At 47.2% G+C, this 14,071-nt stretch overlaps 1 protein-coding gene across 1 annotated transcript in view; it reads left to right on the top strand.

The window, feature by feature from the left end:
• The window catches only part of NR1I2 (nuclear receptor subfamily 1, group I, member 2), a 41,651-nt gene that overhangs the window by 14,424 nt on the left and 13,156 nt on the right, over nucleotides 1-14,071 (top strand). The window contains exons 2-4 of the mRNA XM_010845382.1: nucleotides 9,013-9,231; nucleotides 11,851-11,984; nucleotides 13,170-13,357. Of these exons, the coding sequence (XP_010843684.1) occupies nucleotides 9,077-9,231; nucleotides 11,851-11,984; nucleotides 13,170-13,357 (477 nt within the window). The 5' untranslated portion in view covers nucleotides 9,013-9,076. The remainder of the gene's footprint in view (nucleotides 1-9,012; nucleotides 9,232-11,850; nucleotides 11,985-13,169; nucleotides 13,358-14,071) is intronic.

Here is a 14,071-nt window from a genome sequence, read left to right on the forward strand (position 1 = left end):
TTGATCTATATTTCTGTCTTTGTGCCAGTACCATACTGTCTTGATGACTGTGGCTTTGTAGTAGAGCCTGAAGTCAGGCAGGTTGATTCCTCCAGTTCCATTCTTCTTTCTCAAGATAGCTTTGGCTATTCGAGGTTTTTTGTATTTCCATACAAGTTGTGAAATTATTTGTTCTAGCTCTGTGAAGAATATTGTTGGTAGCTTGATAGGGATTGCATTGAATCTATAAATTGCCTTGGGTAGTATAGTCATTTTCACTATATTGATTCTTCCAATCCATGAACATGGTATATTTCTCCATCTATTAGTGTCCTCTTTGATTTCTTTCACCAGTGTTTTATAGTTTTCTATATATAGGTCTTTAGTTTCTTTATATTTTATTCTTTTTGTTGCAATGGTGAATGGAATTGTTTCCTTAATTTCTCTTTCTATTTTCTCATTATTAGTGTATAGGAATGCAAGGGATTTCTGTATGTTGATTTTATACCCTGCAACTTTACTATATTCATTGATTAGTTCTAGTAACTTTCTGGTGAAGTCTTTAGGGTTTTCTATGTAGAGGATCATGACATCTGCAAACAGTGAGAGTTTTACTTCTTCTTTTCCAATTTGGATTCCTTTTATTTCTTTTTCTGCTCTGATTGCTGTGGCCAAAACTTCCAAAACTATGTTGAATAGTAATGGTGAAAGTGGGCACCCTTAAACCTGACAAAGATGCCACAAAAAAAGAAAACTACAGGCCAATATCACTGATGAACATAGATGCAAAAATCCTTAACAAAATTCTAGCAATCAGAATCCAACAACACATTAAAAAGATCATATACCATGACCAAGTGGGCTTTATCCCAGGAATGCAAGGATTTTTCAATATCTGCAAATCAATCAATGTAATACACCACATTAACAAATTGAAAAATAAAAACCATACGATTATCTCAATAGATGCAGAGAAAGCCTTGGACAAAATTCAACATCCATTTATGATAAAAACTCTCCAGAAAGCAGGAATAGAAGGAACATACCTCAACATAATAAAAGCTATATATGACAAACCCACAGCAAACATTATCCTCAATGGTGAAAAATTGAATGCATTCTGTTTTATAAAGAAAATTCCCACAATTGTATAAGCCTCAGACCCCACATAAGCTGATTCATGGCACCTCTACTCACCTGACTTAAATTAAAACTTGATGAAATCTCTCCCATGGCCAGCTGGAGAGAATCTGCAGCTGGCCAGGGTGGGTGACCCGTGGGCTCACGGGCCAGCAGGAAGGCCAGGGAGTGCCAACTGGGGCTGACCAGTGTCTCAGAGTGACCCGCTTTCCATCTGTGCCCTGGAGAGTCACCTCCCGAAGCAGATGCAGCATGTGGACACTCCCCAAGACAGGGGTCCCCAGCCTCCAGGATCTAATACCTGATGCTCTGCGGTGGAGCTGATACAGTAATAATAGAAACCAAGTGCACAATGAATGTGATGCACTCGAATCACCCTGAAACCATCCCCTCCACCTCACCCCCCACCCCTGGTCCTTGGAAAAACTGTCTTCCACGAAAACAAACCCTGGAAAGGTTGGGAACCGCTGCCTTAAGGGTTGCCCAGAATGACAGATAGGGTCTGGGGGTGAGGAGAGGGTGGGCCAGGCACAGAGGGACTCACGGGCCTCTGAACTGCTACCCTGGGAACAGCATAAATCTCCTGCTTGACAAATGTTAGGATTCTCCTGGGTTCAGAGTTAGCTATTTCTCCCTTGTTATGGCTAAAACTCTGCAGTTGGTGTGATTTTCTCTCTGGGGTTCTTTTTGGGGCTCAGCATGAACCAGTGGCCCCTATGCCTTTCTCGAGCTCCCTTATGAAACGCACCCATTACTGGCGGGTTCTCTTCCACTGTCGTTCATCTGCCCTCTTCATCTCCTAATCTGCCTCCACTCCTCCACTGGAGACATGCTCACGGCCGGGACCCTTGCTCTGGCTTCAGTTTCTTTCACTCCACTCTCGACTCTTTCCAAATCACAGCTCCCCATTCTCACTTCCTCGGTGATTATCTTTGTGTCTCTCAAGCACATTCCAACACCCTGACGAGGGCTCCTCTCCCGCTCTAGTTAGGATTCCTCCTTCTTGTACATCTCTGCTAAACGTCAAAACCCTGGACCTCCTACTGGGCATCTTTCTTGCTCATCAAGATGACCAAGGGCCACATCAATACCTTATTTCTGGCCTTCTGGCCCAAATATAGCCACAGCACCACTCACATTGTCTCCATGTGACTCCAGAGTCACTAGGTAATGGCTTCCCACCTTCCTCCTCAGCCCCAGGCAAAGCCTTCCAGCAGCTTCTGGTCCTTCCCTTTCACACGTTCCTTCTGCGGCTGAGGAGCACTCATGTCATGGTTTTCTCTAATGTCTTCTAATCTGGAGTCATGATCAGCCACCTATCCTGTATCACTGGCCATCTCAGATCGTTTTAACATTGGAGCTGGGGGGTGCTGCATCTCACAGCTTAACCCAGAGGATCAGGAAATCCCAGGTCCTGAAGCAGAGTCTCAATCAGCTAATTTCAGAACCTGAAATTTCCGGGTGCTCTCACAGCACCAGGCTCCCTTTGTGAGCCTCCTGTAACCCATCGTCCTTCTCTGTTGGTCCCAGTTCACCCTGGATTCCACCCAGTTCCCATCCTCCAGGCTGCTTCTGCTGTCCTCTCCTTGCTCCCCTGTCACCTGCAAGCCCTGTGCTGCTCCCCTCGTTCCCCACTCCAGGGATTCTGGCTCCTTCTACAGCAGAAACAAGTCATGTGTTCTTTAGAATGTCCCTCTTTATCCCCTGGTCTCTGGACACACCACTCTCCTACCTTTCTCCCCAAGTTCAAATCTGTCTCCCTGAATAGCCTGCTCTCCACTCTGGGGGTCCCTCTGGGCTGGCTTCTGAGTGACATGCGTCTCCACAGATCCTCCTTCATTCTCTCCCTGCTGGATCAGCCTGTGGATAGACACAGGTCAGCTGGTAACATGCCCAGAACAGCACAGTCTCCTGTTCCTTTTCCTTCTTGCCAAAGGCCATGTAGACCTTTTCCATTTTATTTATGGGGCTCCTGAGCACCAGAGAAGTGAGCTGAGTAGAGAAAGTGAGTCAAAGGTCAGTGGCAGGGGCTAGGCCATCTTGACAATGAGAGAGGGACAGTACCTGCCACATCTTGTGCCCCAGGGAGCAAAATCCAAAGTCCTCTGACCTTCAGATGGTGGGACAGCTGGGTCCTATTTGCTTACACTCAGTCATCCCCGTGTGTACACCCATGTATGTCATTCCCTTCTTCCTAATTTAACAGTGACCTGCAGACCTCAGCAAATGAAGCAACTGTATTCTTTATGTCAGCCTGGTCAGGCCATGCTCCACGCACAGAGGACTGAGCCTTCAGCAATCTCAACAATTTCCTAGGCAGCACACTGGGGAACCAGCCTGAATGTGCAGACCACACCAAAGCTCTCCAAAGATCCCTCCCTGAAGCTGGTTTTTCTAAGGGCTTAATTAAGACCCTGGCGGCTGAGAAAAAAAGGAAAAGGCTCTAATGTATACAGTGACAAAAATATTAATACAAAGGCTGAGAACCAATGAGTCCACCTCAACCCCGGAAAAAATGCAGGTGCTTTTAGTGGTATGGCCATCTGCTCACATGAACCTCTGCTTAGAAAGAGAAGGATCTGGGATACAGATGGAGCTTCCCTGGAACTGGTCAAGAGACAGTGGGTGGACACATGCTCCTCTGACTGCGAGAGGGAGGACCCGCAGCTCTCCAGAGGGTGCGGGACCAGAAGCCTCTGGATGTGGTTGGAGTGGCAGCAAAGTTTTTGGTCCCTTTCTAATCAGCTTTGAGATGGCAAGACCTGAGCATCTCAGGGAATCGCCTTTTGCCCAAGAACAGAGAGCTACCTCAAAGGGATTCCATGACATGGAGGACCTGCCTAGGAACAAGTCTGCACAGAAAGTGGGTTTAACAAATGGCTCACCTGTTCAGACACACACCTTGAGAAGGATGCAGCAGGATGCTGATTTAAGAACACAGGCTCTGGAGTCAGGCTGACCTGAGTTCAAATTCTGGCTCCACCTCCTTCTAGCTAAGCAATGTCAACTCATCACTCATGCTAAGAGTGGGTGAGGATGTGTGCACCCAGGGCAGCAAGCCCTAGTCATGTATAATTTATTAATTTATTCAATCAGTTATTGATGGCTTTTCCTTGCTGAGAATTTAATTTATCCCTTCTTTGGTATATTTAGCCTAAATACTGCATTTTACAATTAATTATTTTTGCAAAGACCTCACTAAAGGAATGTTTTACTTTCAGGGAATACAAGAGTTGATCATTTCAATCCTCTGCTAGAGTTCACACGTTCACAGGCAGCAAGGAGCAGATGCGAACCTCAGAGTAAATACAGCTAGACTGGATGGAGGCTGCATAGATAACTGGTCTTATTAAACTCACATGAAAGAGCGATGTGGCTGGCACATGCCGTCACCTAGCCGCTGTCATTTTCCTGTCCACGCAGTGTCATTCTATAAGGAGGACTGATGTGAGAGTGGAACAGGAACAAGTTGGGGGTGTCAGCTGGCACCCTGTTCACCGCAGTTCAGACCTCCATCTAACAAAGCTCCAGGCGACCTGCTTCCACAATCTCTTGCCAAATGACAAACCTCCCCCAAATTTACCAATTAAACCAACCACCATTTTACTTTCCGTCGTGCTGCTGTGGTTTGGCGGGGCTCTGCTGGGAGTTCTTCCACTCTACATGACACAGGTGGATGCTAAGCTGGGCTGGGACATCTGAGACTGCTCACTCACATGCCCAGAGCCTGATGGGGACAGCTGGCAGGAGGGATGGGGACAGCTCGCAGGCGGGGCAATGGGCCTCCGTCATCCGGGCCATCCCAGATGGTCATCCCCTTCATGTGGACTCAGTGCATGGCTTCAGGGTAGACAAACTTTCTCACGTGGTGGTTAAGGCTCTCCAAAGGGCAAAAGCAGAAACAGCCAGACCTTCCTATGACTTAGGCCCAGAACTGGCACTGTGTCACTTCCACTATTCTTATTGGTTTAAGCAAGTCACAGACCATCCCTGGTTCATCCTGAGAGGGACTATACCAGGGTATGAAAGTGAGAGGTGTGTTTTATTGGGGACCGTCTTTGGAGAAAACACCTGTTACAGGTGCCCTAAACGGGGCTTTATAACAATATGAGAGAATGAACTACAGAATGTACTAGATCTGCTTATTTAACTTGGGCCAAACAAAGCAAAAGTTACACCAAAAGTTCTATGGAGGGAGATCCTGGTGTTAATTCTAACGTCACCTCATTAGGGAGTTGGGGAATGCATTGATCAGACACAGATTAAGTGTATCTCTCTCTTCTGTCCTTTTGGAAACAGTTCTTTCATCCCCCTGATGTGCCTCTACTGAGCTTCTGTTGTGGCACATGCATTGTGTCATAATTGTCACACCCCTTCTTAGGAAGGGCACTTACACCAGTGGCCGAGGGACTGCCACCTGTCTCCTACTCCAAAGTTGCTGATTTATGTGCAGAATACCTGCCACTGTCTCTGCAGCCCCAAGTTCTGCTATGCCTAATGGCTCCTGAATGACGCTGAAAACCTCCTCCAATATCTTACTTATAAAATTTTCTCTTCCTGTAAAGCTCTTTGATTTGGGAACATTTTTGCATCTGTGGAGCAGTTAGAGTGTTTCATAGCAGACCCTGGAGTTCTGCCAAAAGAGTGACTTTCAGCTTCTGGAGAATCTGAAAAAAGACCAACATAACAGAGTATCTGGTGTGTGCAAGATGCTCAACACATGTTTGCTGTTGTGATAACTGTTATGATGAATAAATCTTTTGCAAAGGACCTAGAGTTATCTTTTGCAAAGGACCTAGAACACTGAGTTTTAATAATTCTTAGTAATGATTTTAGTATCTTTCTGCCTCATCCCTTTAAAAAATTATGGATGTTTATGTGTTTATCGAGGTATAACTGACATAAGTTTACACTAGTTTCAGATGTAGAATGTAATAATTCTGTACTTGTACATATTGTGAAATTATCACCACAGTCAGTGCAGTTAATATCCATCACCATCCCTAATTCCCTAGCACTAATCCTGAACCTTAGGTAGCCCCAGGTATCTGTTGAAACCATTTGTCTCTTTTAATGAGAATGTTTAATATACATTAAACCCCCTGAAAAACACGGGGGCTAGGGGCACTGATGTGCACAGTCAAAAATCCGTTTATAACTTTTGACTCCCCCACAACTGCATTACTGAGTCTGCTGTTGACCAGAAGATTTACCAATAACAACAGTTGATCAACACATGTTTTGTATGTTATATGTATCAGTCTTACAATAAAGTATCTCACAATAATGTAGACTAAAGAAAAGAAAATGTTATTAGTAAAATCATAAGAGAAAATAAATTTATAGCACTGTATTGTATGGATACTGTAAGTTTCCATCATCTGCTTACAAGATGAATTATTGATCAGTACCTACATCATTATGATATAGATGTTATACATATTACTAACAGTAGATTAAAAATGAAAAGATAATGTGAAAAAGAAATTCATATTTATTTATAGGTATAATGATTCATGCATTGATAAGAAAGAAACAGCAATACAACTGCTTTATGGTTGTCTAATGCAAGTGAAAGGGTTGTTTCACAGAGCCTGGACTATACACTAAATGAATCATCATTTGGTTTTTGTGGCAAACACATTATTGAAAACACTGTGACATTTAAAAAAGTACCTATGATGACAGGATACACAATTGTTTCAATTACAAGAGAGGCATATTGTATGGGAATGTAAACAAAGTTATAAAACAGTGAGAAAACTAACACATTACTGATTTTATATTAAATACCTCTCATCTTATGCCTATGTAAGGAAGACTAATATCTATGCATGTTTTATGCATTCAGGAGATACCTTTAATTTTTTCAATATTTCTAAGCTATGTGGTTCATCTTAAGAGTTTTTCAAATTGCCACACATCTCCAAAAATTTTTCCGATACATTTACTGAAAAAAATCTCCATACAAGTGGACCAGCCAATTCAAACTTGTGCTGTTCAAGAATCAACAGCATTTACATTTAATTATCAATATATTTGCTCTTTCCATCATGCTATTTCAGTTTCTCTTCTCTCTATGGTTGAACTTTTCTTTATTCCTCCATTTTTTCCCTTTCTACGAGCTTTTAAGCTGTGCATTCTATTTCCAGACTTTTAGAGGTTGCCTAGAAATCTTATGCAGGAGATGCAGGTTCATTCCCTGGGTTGGGAAGATCCCCTGGAGAAAGGAATGGCTACCTGCTCCAGCATTCTTGCTTGGAGAATTCCACGGACAGAGGAGCCTGGTGGGCTACAGTCTATGGAGTCGCAAAGAGTTGGACATGATCGAGCGACTAAAAAGCTTCAGAAATCTTAACCGGCACACTTTACTAATTAAAATCTGATTTATTATCTTTCTCCTCCCTCAACAATATTGAACCTTAAAAAACTTTCATTGTGATCATCCATCTTCTGACTTACATGCTTTTGCATATTTTAGTTGTGTTTTGCTTTTCTTTTTAACTCCCAAGCATTTTTATAATTGGTTTTTATAGCTGTTTGTTCAGATTTTATGGTCAATTTTTATTCATTTTACAAATCTGATTGGTCAGTTGTTTCACAGGCTTTTTCTCTTTCTTTGATTGTCAGCCTCTTCTACTATTTATTTAAACATTCTTTGCTTGATAATTCAGGCATCTTTGCAGGTCTAATCCTGCTGTAAGTGTTTTCCCTGTCTCCTGCTCATAGTGCCATGTTAGCTTTTTATTCATGATTATGAGTTTTTGCTCATATTCCTTGAAAATTACTTGTGTGATTCTTGTGTCTAGGTGGAAGGTGAGTTCCTCTACAGGGTGGGGTGAGGGGTGGGGAGGATTAATTCTGCTTCTGTGGATGTCTAGGAGCACTAACAACCTACAATGAAATTCTTTGTGGGTTTTCTGGACATGCAAAGTATATACATTTTTTCCTGCAAGCCTGTATGAGGTCAGAATTATAATTCAAAAAATCAGAAAAAATTTCCACATACCTGGTCAGTTCAAGTTTCCAGTCAGTCTATTTTATTTGCAGTTTTCTGAAGGGTCAGGGTCATGGAACAGATTCATTTCTAATTCATTCTTATATGTGAAATGGTCAGCTGTCATCTGTTACACTGTTAAAAACAGAAATTTGTGTGTTGAAATGTTGTGTGGTGGCCTAGAGAGTCTTTGGGGAAGAACAGTGGATAGGACAGTTTCCAGTGTCTGCCCACCCTCCTCTATGCCTACTCCCAGGTAGAATTAAAGTTATACCCTCCAGGTGAAAATTGGGGAGGACATCTAGAGTACAGCTTTATGAATGGGTTCGAGTTCTTTACTCATTTACCCCTCAGCTTGACTGGGACCTGGGTATTCTCTCTCTGCATTGTGAGCCTGGCTCCTCTCTCTCTCCTCATCTGCTTATTTACTCAATTGAAAACAGGTTTTCTGCTCAGCCTTTCCAGTTCTCTCTGGGAATTTGGGCCACAATGTACCCAAGGGGCCAGCTCTTTGGGTCTCCTCAGTTCCAGAGCAAGTGTTCTGTCCCATGGACTGCCCTGCGTTCAGGTCTGTGACCAGCTCATGGCCTCCTAATCTGAGACTATCCAAGTATTCATTCTTTGGTCCAACCCAGAGCCTCCTTTCTCTTTTCTTCTCATTTCTTCCTCTAACTTTTCTCTCTCCGTGTTCTTCATCCATGTGCTTTACTCCAGGGCCCTATTATTGAACACAAATATCACAGTAACATCTTTCTGTCTAACTCTAGTCCTCCTTCCCCATTTCTTCTATGGAACGTCAGGTCTTGTGTCCACAAAACCCACATGAGTGATGCACACTGCGGCTTCAGCACACCCCTGTCCAGGGTTCTCATTCCCTGCGGTGTTCTCACTTCTAGTCCAAGAGGCTTAGAAGCAAAGCTGGAGGTGGGCCGTGAAGAAGAGTGGAACCATGCTGACCTCATGCACCGTGGAGAAGCTGACTCTGCATCCACAAATCCCATCGTTGGCGCAGACGAGGAAGAAGAGGGTCCCCAGATTTGCCGTGTGTGTGGGGACAAGGCCACTGGTTATCACTTCAATGTCATGACATGTGAAGGATGCAAGGGCTTTTTCAGGTAGAGTTATCTGTCAACTTTCACCCACCTGCTGCCTCTGATAAAATGGGTCCCATCTAACTGGGGCTCTGCCACTAGCTCCCTGGGCACTGTCTCAGGACCTCAGCTTCAGAGGCCCAGGTTCAGAGAGTGGGCTGGTGGCCCATCCAAAGGCCTCCGAATTAGTCTCAGGAGAATCATTAGCATCTGAGAGGAAATCATCATTTTCTATTCTCCCACTCTACTCAGGAAAGGCCCCTTTCCATTAAGATCTCCCTTTGTTTCTCCGTGTGCTCTTGAATAAAATAGCAAATACAGCAAACGAGTCAGTAAAAGAGGAGAAAGAATTTGAAAATCCACAAAATTCAAGAGTTCAAATCACTCTTAAGGAGTGGTGTTAAGTATAGAATGGCATAAAATAAGCGAAGAATATGACACACCAGCTCACCTAGAAACAGAGATCCAAAATATTAGGGACTAAAAAGTCCCAGTTCATAGCAAGACACGCCCAAACAGAAAGGTCACGTTGTTCAGCTGAAGAAAGAACAATGACACCGCTCAGTGCAGGCTCAGACCAAGAGGAAGAGAAGCCAACCAGGAAAGAAGGGAGGGCCAGGTGTGTGAGGCCAGCTCCCAAGCAGGGGCACACTTGGGCCCCTCGTGCATTCTGAGGACAGCCAGCTGACTTGACCTCTGCAGCGTTCCTCCTGATGGCTGGACATTTAAATGGAAATGGACCCCTGCACCAAGGTCCAGCTTGCAGTCCCATCAAAGCTGGGCCGCCAGACAGCTGGGTGCAGGGGAGAACCCACAGTGGGGTGTCCAGGCCAGGAGGAGTCCAGTAATGCACTGCAGCAGCCCAGGACCCACCCACCCCTGCCCCCACTCCCGACCAGAGTGAAGAAACCCTGGTTTAGGAGCCGATGTGGTCAAGTTTGAGGTCAGCTCAGGAAGCCCTCATGCTCTAGGGAGAAATGAACATCCGTGTGGGACGCTGTCAGCCTGTGCACAGCTACAAGCAACAACTCTCCACTCACGGTGCTGAACAACAAGGAGAACATGTCACCTCTCACATCGAGAAGTCTGAGGCCTTCAAGGGGTTGGTGAGCCCAGCAGTCAGTCCTTCTTCCTCTTCTGCCATCAGAGAGTGGCTACCCTGCCTGCTCCACTGAGGACAGCAAAGTGCCAGGGGTTCAGGCTGGGAGCCACAGGGCTCAGCTGAGGAATAGAAAGGCCCCTCTTGTCCTCTAAGAGCAAAGAAATCTTTCCCAGAAGACCCTTCAATTCACATCACCTAGACCAGGGCCCCAGCCAACTTTTCACTAGCAAAGAGTCCCAGACAGATCCCTGAGCTGGGAATCCACCAATGAGGCTGCACGGAGGAGGAAGCGTGCCTGAACCAGACCTGGATTCTCCCTGCGGCTCGCTGTAGGGGTCAGAGCTTGGATCCTGGTATCAGGCAGACCTGAATTCAAACTTCAGCCTGTCCTCTACCTCAAGGACAGCGAGCGCTCTGTCTTCTCACAGACTCCATTTCCTCATCTGTGACAGGCAGATGACCAAATGAATTTTGTAGGGTTCTAAGAGCTAAGTTTGCAAAGCTCTGCACAATCTGTAGCCCTGCATCCAATCCACAGAATGGCTGATAAACGTGGGCTCCTTCCCTCAGTCACCCAGGGGTCTCTTACCCAGCAGGGGAGGGGATGGGGCCTGAGAAATACACCCCCTGGCCGTCTGGCTCCTGGTCTCAGGTCTCCTGGATCAGTCCCCAGGGCCCAATCAGTAGCCACACCTGTCCATTCTTTGTTTCCACACTGCTGGACCAGAGCCAGAGGCCAGATCCAAAGGAGAATTTGTTTCCATCTATTCAGCTGTGAAAATTCGGGACAGGGGGATAAAGTTAGGGCCCCACTGACTGGGTCTTCTGGTGAAGTGCAGGATGGCTGGGCTGTGGGGGAGAGTGTGTGCTGGGGTCTCAAGAAGGAGTTTACCACCTTGTTTCCCATCTGGCGCAGCTGTCTGGGGACACGTGGATGCAGCGCCCATACACTCCACTATTTTGGGGCTCTGAGCCTCTCTGTTCCCCTGCGGCAGTCAGCAAGGGGAAGCTTTTTTACAGTGAGGTAGAAAGTTTCCCATAGTGTACGCGGTCCTCTGGCCTCCCAATCTAGAATGGGGACTGGGGAAGGCAGGAGGCTTATGTTTCTTACACTCCCGGGGCCAGATTTCCGCCAGTCCCCTCTTCCAAGGAGAAATCCAGGAAGAAGCCACCTCCACAGAGACTTGTCCCAGCTCTCCTGGGGTTCCTGGGTGTTAGGAAGAAGAAGGGGAGAGGGTACGGGCCTCAGGGTGCTGAAGCATCCCACGAAGCAGCTCCGGTGCAGGCCCTGAGCAGTGTCCACTTCCCATGTGGATGCTGAGGACAGTCTAGTACCTGGCTCCCCTCCTCCAGCAGGCTCGGAGGCCTCTGGGCACCCACAGAAGCCTGAAGAGCCCTGGTCTGTACCTTTCCTATGAACCCCACCCAACTCAGAGGCAAAAGCAGAGCCCATAGAGGGTGTGACCAGTGTCCGTGTCAGGGGCGGACAGGAAGCCAGGGTATACAATGCGGCCTATCTTCTGCTCTCTGTCCTCTTGCAGGAGGGCCATGAAGCGCAATGCCCGGCCCCGGTGCCCCTTCCGGAAGGGCACCTGTGAGATCACCCAGAAGACCCGGCGTCAATGCCAGGCCTGCCGGCTTCGCAAGTGCCTGGAGAGCGGCATGAGGAAAGAGAGTGAGCAAAGGCTGCGCGAGCGGGCATGGGCACGTGAGCCATGGTGTGCACAAGAGCATCCGTGTGCGCATGCACACAGGGGCAGACATCAACCTGAGGTCCCCGGCCTATCCTGGAGGGACTGGAGAAGTGGGGTGTTATCGCCATTCTCTGTTCTCAGAGGCCTGATTCTCTCTGGCCAGGGTCATACTCCACTCTCCCCTCAGTTGCGCTTGTGTGATTCGCTTTGTGCCCTTCATAATTGTTTTAGCCGAATTAGGGGAGCTGAATTGGGAACGAGAAGCTGGAGACTCATGGTGTGCTTGACCTGCACCTTCTACCAGTGGCCCAGACCTAGCATCCTCGAGGAACTGTGTGCGGCCAGTGACAGAGGGTTCTTAATTCCCCTGTCCAGCTCTGGTATAATTGTGCTCCCAGGGGCTCTGAGATTAAAAAGCATGGGGGAAGGCTGGAAGTTTCCAAGGTGTATTTCGCTCCATCAGTCACAGAGGGACACAAGACCTTGGGAAGCCTTTGAGGGGCCAGGTTCCCTGGGCATTGGCAGAGAGCCTTTCCTGCAGACCAGCTCTGCCTGTTGTCCCCTCCCCAGCAGGACCCCCTCCCTCAGAGCTTTGCTCTGCACACACAAGTGGGCTCCAGAAATCCATGGATGACCTAAAGCCCCAGGCTACATAGGACGTGGCTGGAGACGATACCTCTTGCTAAGCAGCAGCCCAGCTCTCCGAGACCCAGAGATCATGGGGGACTCTCGGGAGTCTTAATGGTATCTGATACACCGGAAACAAATAATCAGGTGCACTTATGAAACAACTATTACATAGCAGCAGTCATATTAGGCGCTTCCCATGCAGTGTCTCATGCTAAGAGCAGTGTGAGGTGAGCACTGTCACTCCAGCTTACCACGAAGGAAAGAGAGGTGAAGAAGCCCATCAAGGTCATCACTACAAAGTGGCAAAGCCGTCACTGAAGCCTGGTGCCTTAAGATCCAGAAGCCGGAGCAATAACCACTGTTCCACAGAGTTGTCTTGAACCCCACGGTCACAGGCAGCACACCCGTCCTTCCCCCCAAGTGTTTCTCCAGAGGAGCCCAGAGTCTTTGAGAGCCTGGAAAAGGGCAGGATTCTTGTCACCAGTCTGTCCCCATCCCCTGCTGCCGCCTGAGTCTGCTCCTGGCTGTCCTTGCAGTGATCATGTCCGATGCAGCTGTGGAGCAGAGACGGGCCTTGATCAGGAGGAAGAAGAGAGAACGGATTGAAACTCGGCCCCTTGGAGCCAAGGGTCTGACTGAAGAGCAGCAAATGATGATCAGGGAGCTGACGACTGCTCAGATGAACACCTTTGATAGCACCTTCGTTCATTTCAAGAATTTCCGGGTATGAGGCTTTTGAGATGGCTCAGCTCCTGTGCTTGCTCCTCAGAACCCCAATCTCATTCCCAGGGATTCTCGAAGAGTGGTCCTTGGACTTTCAGGAGCAGCAGCACCACCTGGGAACTTGTTAGAAATGCAGATCCGCAGTTCACCCCTGACAGAACCTTTGAGGGCAGGGCCCAGCAGTCTGTGCTATAACCAGACCCCTCAGGTGATTCTAACTCGTGCTCAGGTCTGAGACACTCTGCTCTCTCCTTCTACAGCCTGTAGAAATGGAGTCTGAGTCAGCAATGGAGTTATGGACAGCTGAGTTGCACCAGGGTTGCTGGCATTCAGGGCTTTATGAGGACGCAGAGGGGATATGACATTTGTGAACTGGTTTTACTGATCCAGGAAACTTCAGTGACCTCAGCAATGGTAGCATTGTCTGATCCCAGTGCCCTCTTTCACCTGTGCTCACAGGTATCTCATGACCCATCCAGCTCACAGAACTGGTAGCCAGCAGGCCCCAAAGTCTGTTCTTTCCATCTCCAGCTCTCAGATCCTTTAATGAGTTTCTTGAGTGCAAGTTCAGGGACACTTGGGACACACCCCTCGATGGAGGCCCCCTCACCTTCCACCAAAGCAGGAAGCGAACCCATCTCTAACCAGGCAGGAATGTGAGGGACCGTGAAGTCAGAGACCCACAAAAGAGAGAAGAAACCAGCGCTCTGTGTGG

The sequence above is a fragment of the Bison bison genome, unplaced genomic scaffold (genome assembly GCF_000754665.1).
Source record: "Bison bison bison isolate TAMUID 2011002044 unplaced genomic scaffold, Bison_UMD1.0 scf7180017864215, whole genome shotgun sequence".
Taxonomy (NCBI): domain Eukaryota; kingdom Metazoa; phylum Chordata; class Mammalia; order Artiodactyla; family Bovidae; genus Bison; species Bison bison.